Source organism: Esox lucius, chromosome 16 (assembly GCF_011004845.1).
Source record: "Esox lucius isolate fEsoLuc1 chromosome 16, fEsoLuc1.pri, whole genome shotgun sequence".
NCBI lineage: Eukaryota > Metazoa > Chordata > Actinopteri > Esociformes > Esocidae > Esox > Esox lucius.
The window spans coordinates 3,200,071-3,216,862 of NC_047584.1; the positions used below are offsets into that span (position 1 = coordinate 3,200,071).

Consider the following 16,792-nt stretch of genomic DNA (forward strand, 5'->3'; position numbering starts at 1 on the left):
TCATATAATTATTTTAACAAATAAAAGAGAAATTTAAATAACTTGAGGGCAGCAGTGTGTAATTTTGAGAAGTTAAGGTATGCTAAATTGTTGCACAGATCAACTTGAAGCTCTGTATTATAATTATTTAGAGAAATTGAAACAAGTAAACTGGACACTGAAAAAACTGCTACATATGAATTACTTCTGAGTGTCAAGATTATTGTTCAAAAATAGTAATTGGTCAACATACTCTGAAGTGAGTGCAATCCTCTGATCAGTCATGATATCGATTCTAGAGATCAGAGTATCGATACAATATTGTGAAAGAAATAATCACAATTCTACATTAATTCGTTACATCGCCAAAGCACTAATGGTAATATGTTAAATATTCACCAAAATACTGCACACTTGTCAAACCAGTCATCAAGATACATGACCATAAATGGCAGATGTGTGCTGGTATGTTTTTACATTCTTTACACACATTCAGACAAAATCTGAGCTGTTCACAAAACCCACCTCCTCTGAAGGCTTTGCAGTAGGTCAGAAATGATAGCTGAAAGAAAAGTGCACACAGTAGGTCTGCCCTGCCGACAATCCCTGCAACCTGAAAGAAAGAGTACAACAGAGCCCCTGTAGATTTAGTAATTTTTCCTTGTACATGGCCTGGACACTTACACAGAAGAGACAAAATCTAATTTAATAATACATTTTTCAGCAACATTTTCTTTTTCCATGTCTTCACCTCAATCGAGTAATATCACCATACATTGCTTATTAACTTTAAAGCGTACATAAACACTGTACCACTAAACAAGTATTATCTCTGTACTTACCAAGTATCTAAAAAGTAAACTAGCCCACGCATTTACACTCATGTATAAGTTCTCCTTTCTTTTATTTATTTTACTTCACCCATTAAAATATACATTTATTCAAAGTTAATTAAATAGCTCAATTCAACAGAGAATTGCATCAGAAAAAAAACAGTCCTAAACCTTTGTCTCTACCATATTGTTAAAAACCAGAGATTATTTACAATGATAGTTTTGTTGGTTTAGAGTGAAAATGTCATAAAAACCTACAAAAAAAACCTAGCAAGTGCTTATGTAAATTTTGTAACACTTGTCCGTATATGCTCATGCTTGAGCAATAATTTATCAAAATGATTGAAAGGGAACGCGAGAATCAAAATACTTTTTGGAGCCAAGACTATTTTTCTACGTGCACAACGGAGTTTAAAATGGAAATGGCCCCATTGACACCCAGTAATTTTTTGCCTGCTTTTGATTGACATAGAGACAAGTGTAAAGGGCATAAAATCATAGCAACTCTTTCCATAATAATTTAAAAAGTTGCAAGGTGGGATTGTGTTAATTGGTTAATGGTGTATGAGAACTACCATAACTTCTCACATTTTCTTTTCATGCTAGTCCTCATACACGCTTTCTGCATGCTTACTGCAAGCACAATAATAACAGCACAGTTAACGAGTGCCTTTGTTGTCAGCTTCAGTCTAAACTAAAAATGGTCACAACAAACAAATGTTCTTATTTAACCATTAACATCGCTAAAGATTAATATTATTCACACCTAGCAAAAGCCAGTACTTGTAAAGATTAATTTCCAAACTTGCTGGATTAATTTACCTTTACCCGGCATATCTGACAGAAAGATCGATGCAGTGAGGGAGGGACAGCACTACAATGCTACACTACAATGACTGTTTCTGAGGAAAAGCAGTTTGCAAATGATAGTCACACTCAGCTCAGAAAAAGCTCCAGCGATAGAATCACTTTGAGATATAAAGACTGATTTTGAAACTGTACTCTTCAAAGACATTTCACATTTAGTCCAACAAGGGATGATTTTCCAGGTATACAAGTACTGATATTTCTTAGACACGAATTCAAGTACTTTAAGGACCTTGTGCGAACCTGGTTGTAGCACGCTAGTGTGTTATGTCATACTGTACCTAATGTTCATGAGTGCAACAATTCTATACACTTCACATTGCATTTAGTGTGTGTAGTAACTGAAACATTGTCAATCAACAGTCTGCAGTCATTTTGAAGTGCCCGGTTGAAAATCAACATCTTATCTCTAATTCAACACTTCTGGTAGATCTGAAAGGTTCAAACGAAGACAACTTTGAAAGCAAACCGGGTGCCGCATAATTGGAAAATATAGTGTGAGCATGCACGCTAGTTTCACTATCTGCTCCTGGACTGTTCATAGCTGCCTAAATGCCAGCATTTTAACATCCAGCACCGTAGTCTCTTTCATTTCATTGCATGTGTCCCTCTCTTCTTTACTGTATGCGTGTCTGAAAGAAGACTACATTACAGTGTGTCTGATTCTATATAGTGTTTGTGGTTTATACTAACTGTATTGCACGTAGAGCATACAGTGGATATAAAAAGTCTACACACCCCTGTTAAAATGCCAGGTTCTTGTGATGTAAAAGAATGAGACAGATAAATCATGTCAGAACTTTTTCCACCTTTAATGTGACCTATAACATGAACAATTAAATTGAAAAACAAACTGAAATCTTAGAGGGGGAAAAATAAAAAATACAAAACTCACTATAACCGGGTTGCATAAGTGTGCACACCCATAAACTAATACTTTGCTGAAGATCCTTTTGATTTTATCATATTGACATGGCAATATTTGCCCGCTCTTCTTTGCAAAGGAGCTCCATATCTGTCAGATTTCAAGGACATCTCCTGTGCACAGCCCTCTTCAGATCACCCCACAAATGTTCAATTGGATTCAGGTCTGGGCTCTGGCTGGGCCGTTCCAAAACATTAATCTTCTTCTGGTGAAGCCATGCTTTTGTGGATTTGGATGTTTGCTTTGGGTCGATGTCGTGCTGAAAGGTGAACTTCCTCTTCAGCTTTCTAACGGACGTCTGAAGGTTTTGTGCCAAAATTGCCTGGTATTTGGAACTGCTCATAATTCCCTTCACCCTGACTAAGGCCCCGGTTCCAGCTGAAGAAAAACAGCCCCAAAGCATGATGCTGCCACCACCATGCTTCACTGTGGGTATGGTGTTCGTTGGGTGACAAGCAGTGTTGTTTTTGCGCCAAACACACCTTGTGGAATAAAAAAAAAGTTCAACCTTGGTTTCATCAGATCATAACACATTTTCCCACGTGCTTTTGGGAGACTTGATGTTTGTTTTGCAAACTTCAGCCAGCCTTAGATGTTTTTCTTTGTAAGAAAAGGCTTCCATCTTGCCACCCTACCCCATAGCCCATTCAAATGAAGAATACAGGAGATTGTTGTCACATGTAGCACACAGCCAGTACTTGCCAAAAATTCCTGCAGTTCCTTTAATGTTGCTGTAGGCCTCTTGGAAGCCTCCCTGACAAGTTTTCTTCTCATCTTTTCATCCATTTTGGAGGGACATCCAGTTCTTGGTAATCTCTTGGTTGTGCCACATTTTCTCCACTTGATGATGACTGTCTGCACTGTGTTCCATGGTATATCTAATGCTTTGGAAATTATTTTGTACCCTTCTCATGACTGATATCTTTCAACAATGAGATCCCACTGTTGCTTTGGAAGCTCTCTGCGGACCATGGCTTTTGCTCTGAGATGCAACTAAGAATATGTCAGGAAAATCCTACTAGAACAGCTAAATTTCATTTGTGATTAATCAGAGTCACTTTAACCCTTGGTAGCCTATGGGGCTTTCGGCCGGATTTCACTAGTGTGACATTTTGGGTCCTAGATTCATTTCTGTAACAGATACAACCTATTATGATGTATCCTTTTAATAGCAACCCCTCTGGCTACAATAAAAACACATAAAAACAGACTTCTGGGTCACTATTTATAAAACTCATCTTTTTGAAAGGCAAAAAAATTGTTTTCGGAAAACATTTCTGCTATTCAGCATCAAGATTTTTTATTTTAAAGCATTATGAGATTTTGTGTCAATGGTATTTCCTCATACTTTCATGCCTTTAATATCAAATTACACTGTAATTGGGTTGAAAATAATGAAATAATTATATAATAGAAGGTAAAAAATATAGGCACCCTCAAAAAATTTGGTTCTTCAACCTAGAAATGAAACACTATAACATAAAAGATAAAAACCCAATATAACGGTTCCTTTAGTTTAATGACACAAAACGGCCAGCAGGTGGCAGCACTAGATCGCTAGTTACGTTTGGACTTATATATTTTATAAACTCAGAAAAATTACCAACTTCTTCCCAAAAACTCAAGAACATCCCCCTACTATTTTGAAAAAATATTAATTTTTATATCTTATATATAATACAAACGATGTATTATGGTTCAAAACATCATATATAGTGATGTACACGCTTGTAATATTTATACTGATGTACAAATGAGCCTTTCTAAGATGAATAGGCAATGTCGTTGCCTGGTGAAAAGTTCTCATAGCAACCCAAACTATACAACTATACAACCCATATTATACACGGAAAACCCCAATTATACACGGAACGCTTCAGGAAAGTGGCTACAAATAATATACCATTGGAATCGGACGATTATGGAGAATCTATTTTTCTATGGATGGTTAAATGAAACTAAGTGTGTAATGACTTCTATTTAACATGAGTTTGAATGTGATTGGTTAATTCTGAACACAGCCACTTCCCCAGTTATAAGAGGGTGTGCACACTTATGCAACCAGGTTATTGTAAGGTTTTTATTTTTCATTTTTCCCCCTCGAAGATTTCAGTTTGTTTTTCAATTGAATTGTTCACATTACATGTCACATTAAAAGTGCAAAAAGTTCTGACATGATTTATCTTCGTCTCATTCTTTTAAATCACAAAAACCTGGCATTTTAACAGGGGTGTGTACACTTTTTATATCCACTGTACGTACTGGAATCCTGGGGCACTTCTCCTTTGATACATGCAGCAGGCCCTGGGTCCGTGCCGTGGTCTGCTCGACTCCCTCAGCCCCTCACCCTCCATGATTAAAGGTAGCTGAAAGGCGGGGCGGGGGGTGGGCGCACAGCCCTCCAGCCGGGCACCACGGCCCTCACACACTGCCACCGGGTCAGATCGAGACACTAATAGTCTGTGCCTTGCTCGGAACGCACACCTTTTTTTTCCACCCCGACTGAGACTTTGTTCCCAGCATGGTTCTAGCGCATGGTTAATACAACAAACACCCCGTGGAGGGCGGAACGCGTGTTGTGAGGCTGTTATTATTTTGAAAAGTCAGTGAGGAGATACTATTTACCGAACAGGAAGAATCGTGCAATTGGTTTGAGTTCCAATGGGCAAAAACTCTTTCAGTTTCAAAATGTAACGGGGTAGTTGGCAATATACAATATAAGGGAATGCTGCTTCAATATACACTCACCTAAAGGATTATTAGGAACACCATACTAATACTGTGTTTGACCCCCTTTCGCCTTCAGAACTGCCTTAATTCTACGTGGCATTGATTCAACAAGGTGCTGAAAGCATTCTTTAGAAATGTTGGCCCATATTGATAGGATAGCATCTTGCAGTTGATGGAGATTTGTGGGATGCACATCCAGGGCTCGAAGCTCCCGTTCCACCACATCCCAAAGATGCTCTATTGGGTTGAGATCTGGTGACTGTGGGGGCCATTTCAGTACAGTGAACTCATTGTCATGTTCAAGAAACCAATTTGAAATGATTCGAGCTTTGTGACATGGTGCATTATCCTGCTGGAAATAGCCATCAGAGGATGGGTACATGGTGGTCATAAAGGGATGGACATGGTCAGAAACAATGCTCAGGTAGGCCATGGCATTTAAACAATTTCCAATTGGCACTAAGGGGCCTAAAGTGTGCCAAGAAAACAAACATCCCCCACACCATTACACCACCACCACCACCACCACCACCACCACCACCACCAGCCTGCACAGTGGTAACAAGGCATGATGGATCCATGTTGTCATTCTGTTTACGCCAAATTCTGACTCTACCATCTGAATGTCTCAACAGAAATCGAGACTCATCAGACCAGACAACATTCTTCCAGTCTTCAACTGTCCAATTTTGGTAAGCTTGTGCAAATTGTAGCCTCTTTTACCTATTTGTAGTGGAGATGAGTGGTACCCGGTGGGGTCTTCTGCTGTTGTAGCCCATCCGCCTCAAGGTTGTGCGTTTTGTGGCTTCACAAATGCTTTGCTGCATACCTCGGTTGTAACGAGTGGTTATTTCAGTCAACGTTGCTCTTCTATCAGCTTGAATCAGTCGGCCCATTCTCCTCTGACCTCTAGCATCAACAAGGCATTTTCCCCCACAGGACTGCTGCATACTGGATGTTTTTCCCTTTTCACACCATTCTTTGTAAACCCTAGAAATGGTTGTGCGTGAAAATCACAGTAACTGAGAAGATTGTGAAATACTCAGACTGGTCCGTCTGGCACCAACAACCATGCCATGCTCAAAATTGCTTAAATCACCTTTCTTTCCCATTCTGACATTCAGTTTGGAGTTCAGGAGATTGTCTTGACCAGGACCACACCCCTAAATGCATTGAAGCAACTGCCATGTGATTGGTTGTTCAGATAATTGCATTAATGAGAAATTGAACAGGTGTTCCTAATAATCATTTAGGTGAGTGTAGATGCCACTTAGAAAAGTACAGGAAAGTTTTGAAAGACTACATTTTTGTGATTCGAAATGCCTCACATTAACCTGACTAACATTACAAATAGTAGGCCAAAAATGGTCACTGTCATCCACCATGAAACATTGCTTTCAATGAGGACACCCCCTTTAATTCTCTTTTGATTCTATAGAGCTAACCACACAGCACCGGTGCCCAAAGTGTGGTTTAAATAAGACCACTGCAAACGCTGCATTGACCGTTTGTGGTATGAGTTTCAAAGCACAAGCCTCAGACTCAGATGTCACTGGTTTCTCATTCATCTCTGTCAAACTAAATCAAATGCCACCATATGCAAAAATAGTAACAACGTGCCACTCAATAACGCAAGAAAGCATATATTTTCCTGATAATATAGGTGTTTTATTTCTACACTTTGGTTAGAGGACACAACACAGAGGAATGTTGATTTGCAAATATGCCATTTTCGTTCAGTCTTGGAAACTGCACAAAGGACAACAGCTGAACATGTGATGCTCACTACAACATACACCCTGTCCATACATCCCATGCTTGAATCCAAGAACAATGGACACTATACAAGAACATAGGTTGGAACATACATTGCACAAATGATTCAGTCAGATAGTGAAGAGGATGTGTTGAAGGTTTAGTCAAGTATAAGTATGCTGTTTAGGACAGAGATATTTGAGGAAGCACAAAGACAGCTGGAAAGACCAAGAAGAGAGAGATGGAAAGAAGAGAGAGATGGAAAGTGTGGTACATGTATGTAAAACATACATGTACCACACTGATTAAAATTATAAACGCAACACTATTGTTTTTGCCCTCATGATCTAAGACTTTCTTTATGTATACAAAAGGCCTATTTCTCCCAAATATTGTTCACAAATCTGTGGATGAATATCAAGATGCTGTCTAATCAGCATCTTGATATGCCACACCTGTGAGGTGGATGGATTATCTTGGCAAAGGAGAAGTGCTTACTAACACAGATTTAGACAGATCTTATTATTAAGACAATATTTGAGAGAAATAGGCTTTTGTTTACATAGAGAAAGTCTTAGATTTTTTAGTTCAGCTCATGATCAATGGAAAAAACTAAAGCGTTGGGTTTATAATTTTTTTCAGTGTATATTCAATAAATACACAACAAGGAATGCTTCTCCCTTGACTTGGATCCCTTATTATTCTGCAAAAGAGCCAAAAGCCAACAATAACAAAAAATACATTTTATTTGTTGACTACTTACACTTTCGGTGTGAATGGGGTGAGCTGCGAAGAGAATGCCGGCCAGGAGAGATGCCTTGGGCACGTGGTTGAGCCTCTTCCTGTTCACGTAGGTCAAACCACCGAGCAGTATGGAGAACATGTCGAACATCAGTGCTGATATGAGACTGTGCAGGCCAATGTTCAAAATATGGAAGCCTACTGGGTGCAGCCCACCGGCCATGAGGTAGTTGAACCTGTTGCCATGTAAAGAGATGTCAATACACACAATTGGTGGATCTACATGTGTGTTGTTGTTGTTATTTTAGGAAAAGGACATTATATCCGTACAAGGAGCTTACGGCCTGCAGTTATTTGAAAATAAATTATAGAACAAAAATAATTGGAGACAAAAATGTAATCATGGAATCATTTTGTTAAACCAAATGTAATCTACATTTTTGACTCTTCAAAGTAGCTATCTTTTGCAGACAAAAGAGACGACCACACTCGTGGCTTACTTTCTACAATGGAAATCAAATATTGTTTGGAAAGTACTTCCCAACAACGTTGCAGAAGTACCCACAAATGTGTTGCACTTGAAAGTTGCTTTGCATTTACCGTTCTGCCCATATCATCTCAAACCACCATGATGGGGATTAAGTCTGGATACTGTGCTGTTGATTCCATGATTTGAAGCCTACCGTCTTGTTCTTTTCTTCCATTTCTAGCAATGGCTTTCTTACTGCCACTCGACCGGTCAAACCTGCAGCTTGAATTCTTCTCTTCACATTTAAAATTGAAACTTCTTTAATAGAACCAGTGTTAAGCTATGCTTGAAGCTGTTGTCCTGTTAAGCCACTGCTCACATTTAGAAACCTGTCTTCTGATTCTGTTGTGGCTTTGGGTCTGCCTCTTCCTATCAGAGTTTCCTCCAGTTTCCAAGCACCCTTTGATGGTATAGGATACTGTACTTAATGACACCATGCTTTCTTTGCAATTCCTCTAAAGTTAAGACGTACACATTTAAACTTGTTAATTACCCTTTCTTGCAATTATGATAGCAATATGCTACATCCTGCAGTACAGTACTGTCCAAATACTTAAAAGGGTGTAGTTACACAATCTGTTCCAACACTGTTTTTATACAGTAAGTAATCAACAAAATAAAAACTTGTTAGCATAAACTTTCAAGGCTTAATTAACTTCCATTGCTGCAGAACAGCTGTAAGTTGTTAAATTATTACCTGTTCCCCGAAAAAGGGCTTTATTATAACTCAGTTTCAGTTTTTGGTTAAGAAAACAGTTTACTGCTTACCTTTGTAACATTTCAAGTTATTCACTGGACTTGAAATACTTAAATTCCAATGAAAATGGGGTGTACTACAACATTTGAATGGTAGTGTACACAACTATTAAAAGGTTTGTGGTCACTTAGAAATGTCCTTGCTTTCCATGAAAGCTTTGGGTGCGTTCATGTGCTCGGGAGCTCGATTGTGAACCCAAGCCGGAGGGCATCACACTCAGGCTCAGGGGGAGCCCCTGTCGCACCACATACATCCCTTCTTTTGCAAGTGAACCGCAATATGAGAAGAGCTCTATGAGACTTGAGGAAATAACAGAGCCAATCACATATTATTAAGCCAAGGACATGCTATAAACCAAATCAAAAGGACATGTTAATTTTTATAATATCGCAAGTCAAGTTTTATAATATCCCTAGTCTCAGATATGGCTTATTTTTGCAACTCTGCCTAGAAGGCCAGCATCCTGGAGTTGCCTCTTCATTGTTGACATTGAGACTGGTGTTTTCTGCGTACTCTTTAATGAGGCTGCCATTGGAGGACCTGTGAGGCGTTGGTTTTTCAAACTAGACACTAATGTATTTGCCCTTGCCCTAGCTGTGCACCGGGCCTCCCAGCCTGCTTTCTATTCTGATTAGAGGTGAAGGGAGTAGTGCACAGCGTTGTACAAGATCATCAGTTTCTTGGCAATAGCCTTCACTGCTCAGAACAAGTATATACTGACGTGATTCTGAATAAAGTTATTTTTTTATGGCCATTATGAGCCTGTAATCGATCCCATGATTGCTGATGCTCTAGATTTTCAATTACTCTACAGTTTTCAGCTGTGTTCAAACAGGCTTTCTAATGATCAATTTTAAATTATAAACTTGGATTAGCAAATACAAAGTGCCATTGAAACACAGGACTGATGGTTGCGGATAATGTGCCTCTGTACACCTATGTCGATCTTCCATTAAAAAAATCTGCTGTTTCCAGTTAAAATAATTATTTACAACATTAACAACGTCTATTTTTAATGTTGTATTTCTCATCAATTTGATGTTATTTTAATGGACAAGAAATTTGCTTTTCTTTCAAAAACAATTAAAATTCTAAATGACCCCAAGCTGTTGAATGCTAGTGTACATATTAATCCCCTATCATTATGACTATGCCCCACCTTTGACCAATTATCACAGATAATCTAATTGGGTTTTCAGCAATTATTGTAATTTCAACAACGCATTTCAAGGACAAATTCACATTGTTAGTGATTAAAAAATTACTTTAAGCAGATATGACCCAATTGTTCCTGTCCGTCTTTTCTCTCTGCCTATTTTTAAGTTTCAAATGTCCAGTGTTGTGCAGCGTTGTGGTACTGCGGTAACACTCCCAGCTCCATGCACATAATGGATCTCACCTCCGGACAGCTGGGTTCAATACCAATCTCTACCCTTCATTACTAAGTCTCCTCTTCACCTGTCTCCCTACTATACTGTCAATAAAAGCTGCTTACAAAACAGGTGCATGTCCACAATCCTTTAAAAAAAGAAAATGTGTTTGGTGGCATGGGCGTAGTAAGTGATTTTAATGCATATTCTACCTAAAGGTGAGGACAGTGAGTGGCCTGTAGGACTTGTGGCTGTTGTTGCTGCTCAGGTTACTGCCCCAGAAGTCATTTCCCCAGATGTTGTTGAGGGGAGTGGCTGGATTCAAGTCCTGGGATGGTCACATAAGAAGAGACATGTGACACACTGTTAATATGAAAGGAACCAATTTTTTTAAGGCTTGATGTAAGTATACTTTATCCTGTATGCACTTAACTGAATTTGAAGCTATCAGTCAAATCATGCACAAAATAAAGTGATGTATGTATGTATATGGACTGCATCACATAGTATTTTTACATCATCCAGGGCAACTGAGGACAAAGAGATACAAGGGATCTCTATGTATTGTTGAAAGATGTGGTTGTATGTGTGTTACATTCATCATATTATTACCTGGTTATTGACGATAGCTTCTGAATCATCAAACACAAAGTCTCCATCATAGCTGTTGATGAAGCAGAGCAGCGCTACCAGAGCCAAAGTGATCTTGGCTTTGACTGGGGCAAGCTTTGGTAAGGGTATATGGTGGTCCCAATCAACTTCTGTCTGTGCCATGGTGCATACGGTCTGTTGTCATTCTGCAGTTAACACCTATTCCCTACAGGAAATGGGTATGTAAGAGTGTGATAAGACTGGAGGGTTGGTGACACATTACAAATAATAATGTTTCCCTTAAATTTAGCTTTATTTAGATTATTTTGTTTTACCTGGTGACAAAAAAGATGCAGGGTAACAATTGTTATTTAACACTTAAATATAATTCCGATAGAAACACTTTAAATCAGTCTGTTGAACGCTAAAGTGCTTGCAACCACACGCCCGCAACGGTGAAGCATGCATGCATACCTCATTGTTTTGGAAGACAAAGTTTTGGAGGACAAGCTTGCAGGCATGAGTTCTATTACAGTAGCTTGATAGCTATGGGGCTGGCTAACCATTCTACAGGAATTCGTTGGAACCAACATCAGAACAACATCTTGCAAACCCAAGCCATAACGCCTTCTCGAGATCAAACTTAGCTAACAAAAGAGCCTGGCAAGCTTAATATGCAGGTCAATACGGTTCGCTAACAATTAGCCAGCTAACGGTAGCGGGTCCTGTTAACTAGCTAGCTGCTGCTACCAATTTCAGTCGTACGCCTACAGGATGCATTAAACGAAAACAGCTAAAAGCGGTAAGAAATGTATACTTGTAAAGTAAACAATGAACTCGCGACTGTATGAATTTGCTGTCTGCTTCCAAAGAGCTCGGCAGGTCTATCCTAGGTCTCCCTGATACTTCCTTGTTGCCTGGCGCGTGGAATGTTGGGATTATACTGAAGAAAAGTGTATGTCACGTGACGTCAAACAATACATTGGAAGAACAGATTGGGAGCTGTGGGGAAATGTAGCTATTTATTAGCTTTATGGACGCTTGGTTACGTTTACGGACGGTTTAGATAATGTATCTATAATGTATTTATCTATTTAATATATATATATATATATATATATATATATATATATATATATATATATATATATATATATATATATATATACAGTATATATATATATATATATATACTGTATGTACATACATACATACCTACACACACATACATACATACACACACATTATAGATAAATCCATTATTACATTACATTATTACGGCCAAGAAGAGCGCATACTACTGAAATAGTTCATAGCTATTTGTGGTGGAGCTAAACTTAAAAATGTTAGTCAGTTTAACACAATGCTTGATGGTGTCTAGCGAAATATTCAAACTTGATATGTTCAGACTCTAATGTCGAGATGCTATACTAACATTCAGCATACGTATGTCACCATGGTGTAGTGGTTAAAGACAGCTTCTCACGTGGGAGACCCCGGTTTCAATCCATTAATCACTTTATTGCAGGACAGCTGAACTAGGCTTACCTGGTTCCTTTTCTGTTTTAGTTTTTTAACTGTTTTCCACACTGCATAATAACAGTAAAGGCATAAAAACTATTAAATAACACATATGGAATCATGTTCATGTAGTAACCAAATAAGTGTTAAACAAATTAAAATTAATTTCATATTGTAGATTCTTCAAAGTAGCCACTATTTGCCTTGATGACAGCTTTGCACAGCTTTGCATTCTCTCAACCAGCTTCATGTGGTAGTCCTCTGGAATCAGAGATGTGGATTCGAGTCACATAACTAGGACTCCAGTATGACTCAAATCACATATTTTGTGACTTTATTTGTGACTTTATTTGGTATAGAAGAGAAAACAAGACTTTGACTTGGGCATACTATTATTTGTGGCTTAACTTGGACTTGAGCTGTATGACTCGAGTATTAGATTCTCCCAGCATCTTCCTCTCATTCTCTCTCACCTCAGTCTGCTCACACAGACCCACGCTCATGATGGCACGCTCATGATGGCAAGTCTTCCAGGGCCTGAGGCAGCTATGCGTCCCCATACCATCACACTACCACCACTGTTGAGATTATATCTTTGACTGTTGACTGTAATTTTGACTGTTTGACTTTTGATTATTACAGCATCCATATTAGGAACATTATCATCCCTCCCCAGAAACACAGTTCTTCCTCCTCCTCAGTCATTACCCCTCCTCAAGTAAAACGTCACCCCTCCCTTGGTCAAGTATCCGCTCTCCCCTTGTCAAACATCACCTGTTTAAGCTTCAGTCCTCCCCTGCTTTCATAATCACAAAATTTCACCTTTATTGAAATACTGCTGATATTTCCTTAGCTAGATTCATTATTTTCAGTTATGCGGTTCTGCTAAAGAACTTGATCTTAAATAAAATATTTGGTGTTGATGGCTAGCTATCTGGCAGGCTGGCTGGCCGTCTAGATGGCTGGCTGACTAGCTAGGTGGCTAAGTAACTTGCTGGCTGCTGCTACCTGGCCGGCTGCCTGGCTAGTCAACTAGTCAACAATAAAATGTATTTATTTATTTTTGGCCAAACGATTATAAGAACGTTATCTTAAATCTAGTGTTTGGTGTTGATGGCTGGCTTGCTGCTGCTGCCTGGCCGGCTGCCTGGCTAGCTGGATGGCTAGACAGGCCAGCGCCTGCTAGGATTGTTAATATTAGCCTTAATTTAATGACTAGCCAGTAATCAAATATATTCAATGCACTACTTTCTGAAACAAATTGATTGTACATATATGCACATCATTTTTTTCATCTTTCACCACTACCTTGTTCATGCCTGAAATGTATGTGTGTGTATATATACAGGTGCTGGTCATAAAATTTGAATATCATCAAAAAGTTTATTTCAGTAATTCCATTCAAAAGGTGAAACTTCTATTTTACATTCATTCATTACACACAGACTGATGTTTATTTCTTTTAATTGTGATGATTATAACTGACAACTAGTGAAAATCCCAAATTCAGTATCTCTGAAAATTAGAATATTACTTAAGACCAATACAAAAAAAATATTTTTAGAAATGTTGGCCAACTGAAAAGTATGAACATGAAAGGTATGAGCATGTACAGCACTCAAAAAGGAGTTGGGGCTCCTTTTGCCTGAATTACTGCAGCAATGCGGCGTGGCATGGTGTCGATCAGTCTGTGGCACTGCTCAGGTGTTATGAGAGCCCAGGTTGCTCTGATAGTGGCCTTTAGCTCTTCTGCATTGTTGGGTATGGCTTATCGCATCTTCCTCTTCACAATACCCCATAGATTTTCTATAGGGTTAAGGTCAGGCGAGTTTACTGGCCAATAAAGAACAGGAATACCACAGTCCTTAAACCAGGCACTGGTAGCTTTGGCCCTGTGTGCAGGTGCCAAGTCCTGTTGGAAAATGAAATCTGCATCTCTATAAAGTTGGTCAGCAGCAGGAAGCATGAAGTGCTGTAAAACTTCCTGGTAGACGGCTGCGTTGACCTTGGACCTCAGAAAACACAGTGGACCAACACCAGCAGATGACATGGCACCCCAAACATCACTGACTGTGGAAACTTTCCACTGGACTTCAAGCAATGTGGATTATGTGCCTCTCTTCCTCTAGACTCTGGGACCTTGATTTCCAAAGGAAATGCAAAATTTACTTTCATCAGAGAACATAACTCAGCAGCAGTCCAGTCCTTTCTGTCTTTAGCCTAGGTGAGACGCTTCTGACCCTGTGTCTTGTTCAAGAGTGGCTTAACACAAGGAATGCGACAGCTGAAACCCATATCTTGCATACGTCTGTGCGCTGTGGTTCTTGAAGCACTGACTCCAGCTGCAGTCCACTCTTTGTGAATCTCCCCCACATTTTTGAATGGGTTTTGTTTCACAATCCTCTCCAGGGTGCGGTTATCCCTAATGCATGTACACTTTTTTCTACCACATCTTTCCCTTCCCTTCGCCTCTCTATTAATGTGCTTGGACACAGAGCTCTGTGAAGAGCCAGCCTCTTTAGCTATGACCTTTTGTGTCTTGCCTTCCTTGTGCAAGGTGTCAATGGTCGTCTTTTGGACAGCTATCAAGTCAGCAGTCTTCCCCATGATTGTGTTGCCTACAGAACTGTTTTGGGTTAATTAGCTGATTAGAGTGTGGCACCAGGTGTCTTCAATATTGAACCTTTTCACAATATTCTAATTTTCTGAGATACTGAATTTGAGTTTTTCATTAGTTGTCAGTTATAATTATCAAAATTAAAAGAAATAAATACTTGAAATATATCAGTCTGTGTAGAATGAATGTATACATTATACAAGTTTCATTTTTTGAATGGAATTACTGAAATAAATCAACTTTTTTATGATATTCTAATTTTATGAATTAGATATACATACAATAATACACTTCCTATACATTTTATGTTACTTATCTCACCACATTTTTTGTTAACTGCAAGCAACTGAACTAACACAAGATGTATGCATCAAGTGATAAAATCCAGAGAAATGAAAACCTGAAGAAGAAGTTCGAAAAAGGTCAATTTTTTTCTTTTTTTACATTCTTTCTAAGCCCAGATTTTGGCATTGAAAATCTCAACAGTATGTAAAATGTGTATGTGATGGGAAATATCCAAAACCCTACTATGTTTGCTTTTCTCGATGTAATTATTCCAAACACATTAACTGATATTGTTAAAGTTTATTACAGTGTAATTACATATGAAATCAGAATTGTTATTAGTGGTTATTTTATAGCTAAATAGAAATTGACAAATTTGTTCACTTTATCACTGTTAGCATATAACGTAGGTACACTTTATTTCTTTACTCAATTTGAATTGGTAACAATAGTTTGAGGCCCTTTAAAAGCTTTATGATCATAGACACTCCCTTCCAAATATAGACATATGATAACAACATGCATAGACAAAAAACCTATGCATATAAGAAATGAAGAAAATAATTGTCAACAATACTGTGTTGTGAATATTTTTTAGGGTGTTATGTAGAAGCATACAGAGGTAAAAGTTTATTACCTTTTAGTGAAATTGAACCTGGATAGCAAGTTTGTGAATCATTTACATTACTTGATTTTCTTATTGGCCTATACAGTACTTGCCCATTTGTTTAGAACATGGTTTCTAAAACTGACCATATTGGTCCAGAAAGAGCTTAAAAACTATTGGCAGCTGGATTTATGGCACCTGTTACTGATGATTGAGATAGTATCAGTCAGAGGCGTCACTAGGATAACAATACATTCAGGTCAGCAAATACCAGCAGACACCAACAGAGTATAAATACAGAAGATATGTAACAAACAAAAAAGAAAAGTGTAGTGGATGAAAACATTTCAAAGGCAATCTTTGTCCTGAGATTAAATACCTACAGTACAGTACCTACAGTTTGGTTGCTTACTATTTTTTGTTTCTTCGTTTATCTTCAGGTTCAGATGTTTTGTGCTTCTTCGCCGATCAACAGTTGAACAGGTATGGTAACATGGTTAGCTAACTTGTCTAAATCGTGTTTGTTAGGGTATCAACAAGTTAGAATTTTATAATATGTACTTACTCCTTGTAACTTTTATCAACTGATACGTAACGTTGGCTAAATCGTGTTTCTTTGTGTAAAGTTATCCACATCATGTGGATAACTTTACTCTTGGTTGTAAATTTAGATTAGCTAAACCTG

At 38.4% G+C, this 16,792-nt stretch overlaps 1 protein-coding gene across 5 annotated transcripts in view; it reads right to left on the reverse strand.

Annotated features, from left to right (window-relative positions):
* tmtc4 (transmembrane O-mannosyltransferase targeting cadherins 4) overlaps positions 1–12,009 on the reverse strand; it is a 47,729-nt gene extending 35,720 nt beyond the window's left edge. For 4 of the 5 annotated variants that reach the window (XM_010866564.3, XM_034286906.1, XM_034286904.1 and 1 more), the window contains exons 1-5: positions 11,552–12,009; positions 11,099–11,303; positions 10,699–10,814; positions 7,853–8,066; positions 505–592 (exon numbers count right to left, since the gene is read on the reverse strand). In XM_010866564.3, coding sequence (XP_010864866.2) covers positions 505–592; positions 7,853–8,066; positions 10,699–10,814; positions 11,099–11,260 — 580 coding nt within the window. In that variant the 5' untranslated portion in view covers positions 11,261–11,303; positions 11,552–12,009. The other variant, XM_034286905.1, reaches the window with a different exon arrangement.
* Between the last annotated feature and the right edge of the window lie 4,783 nt (positions 12,010–16,792).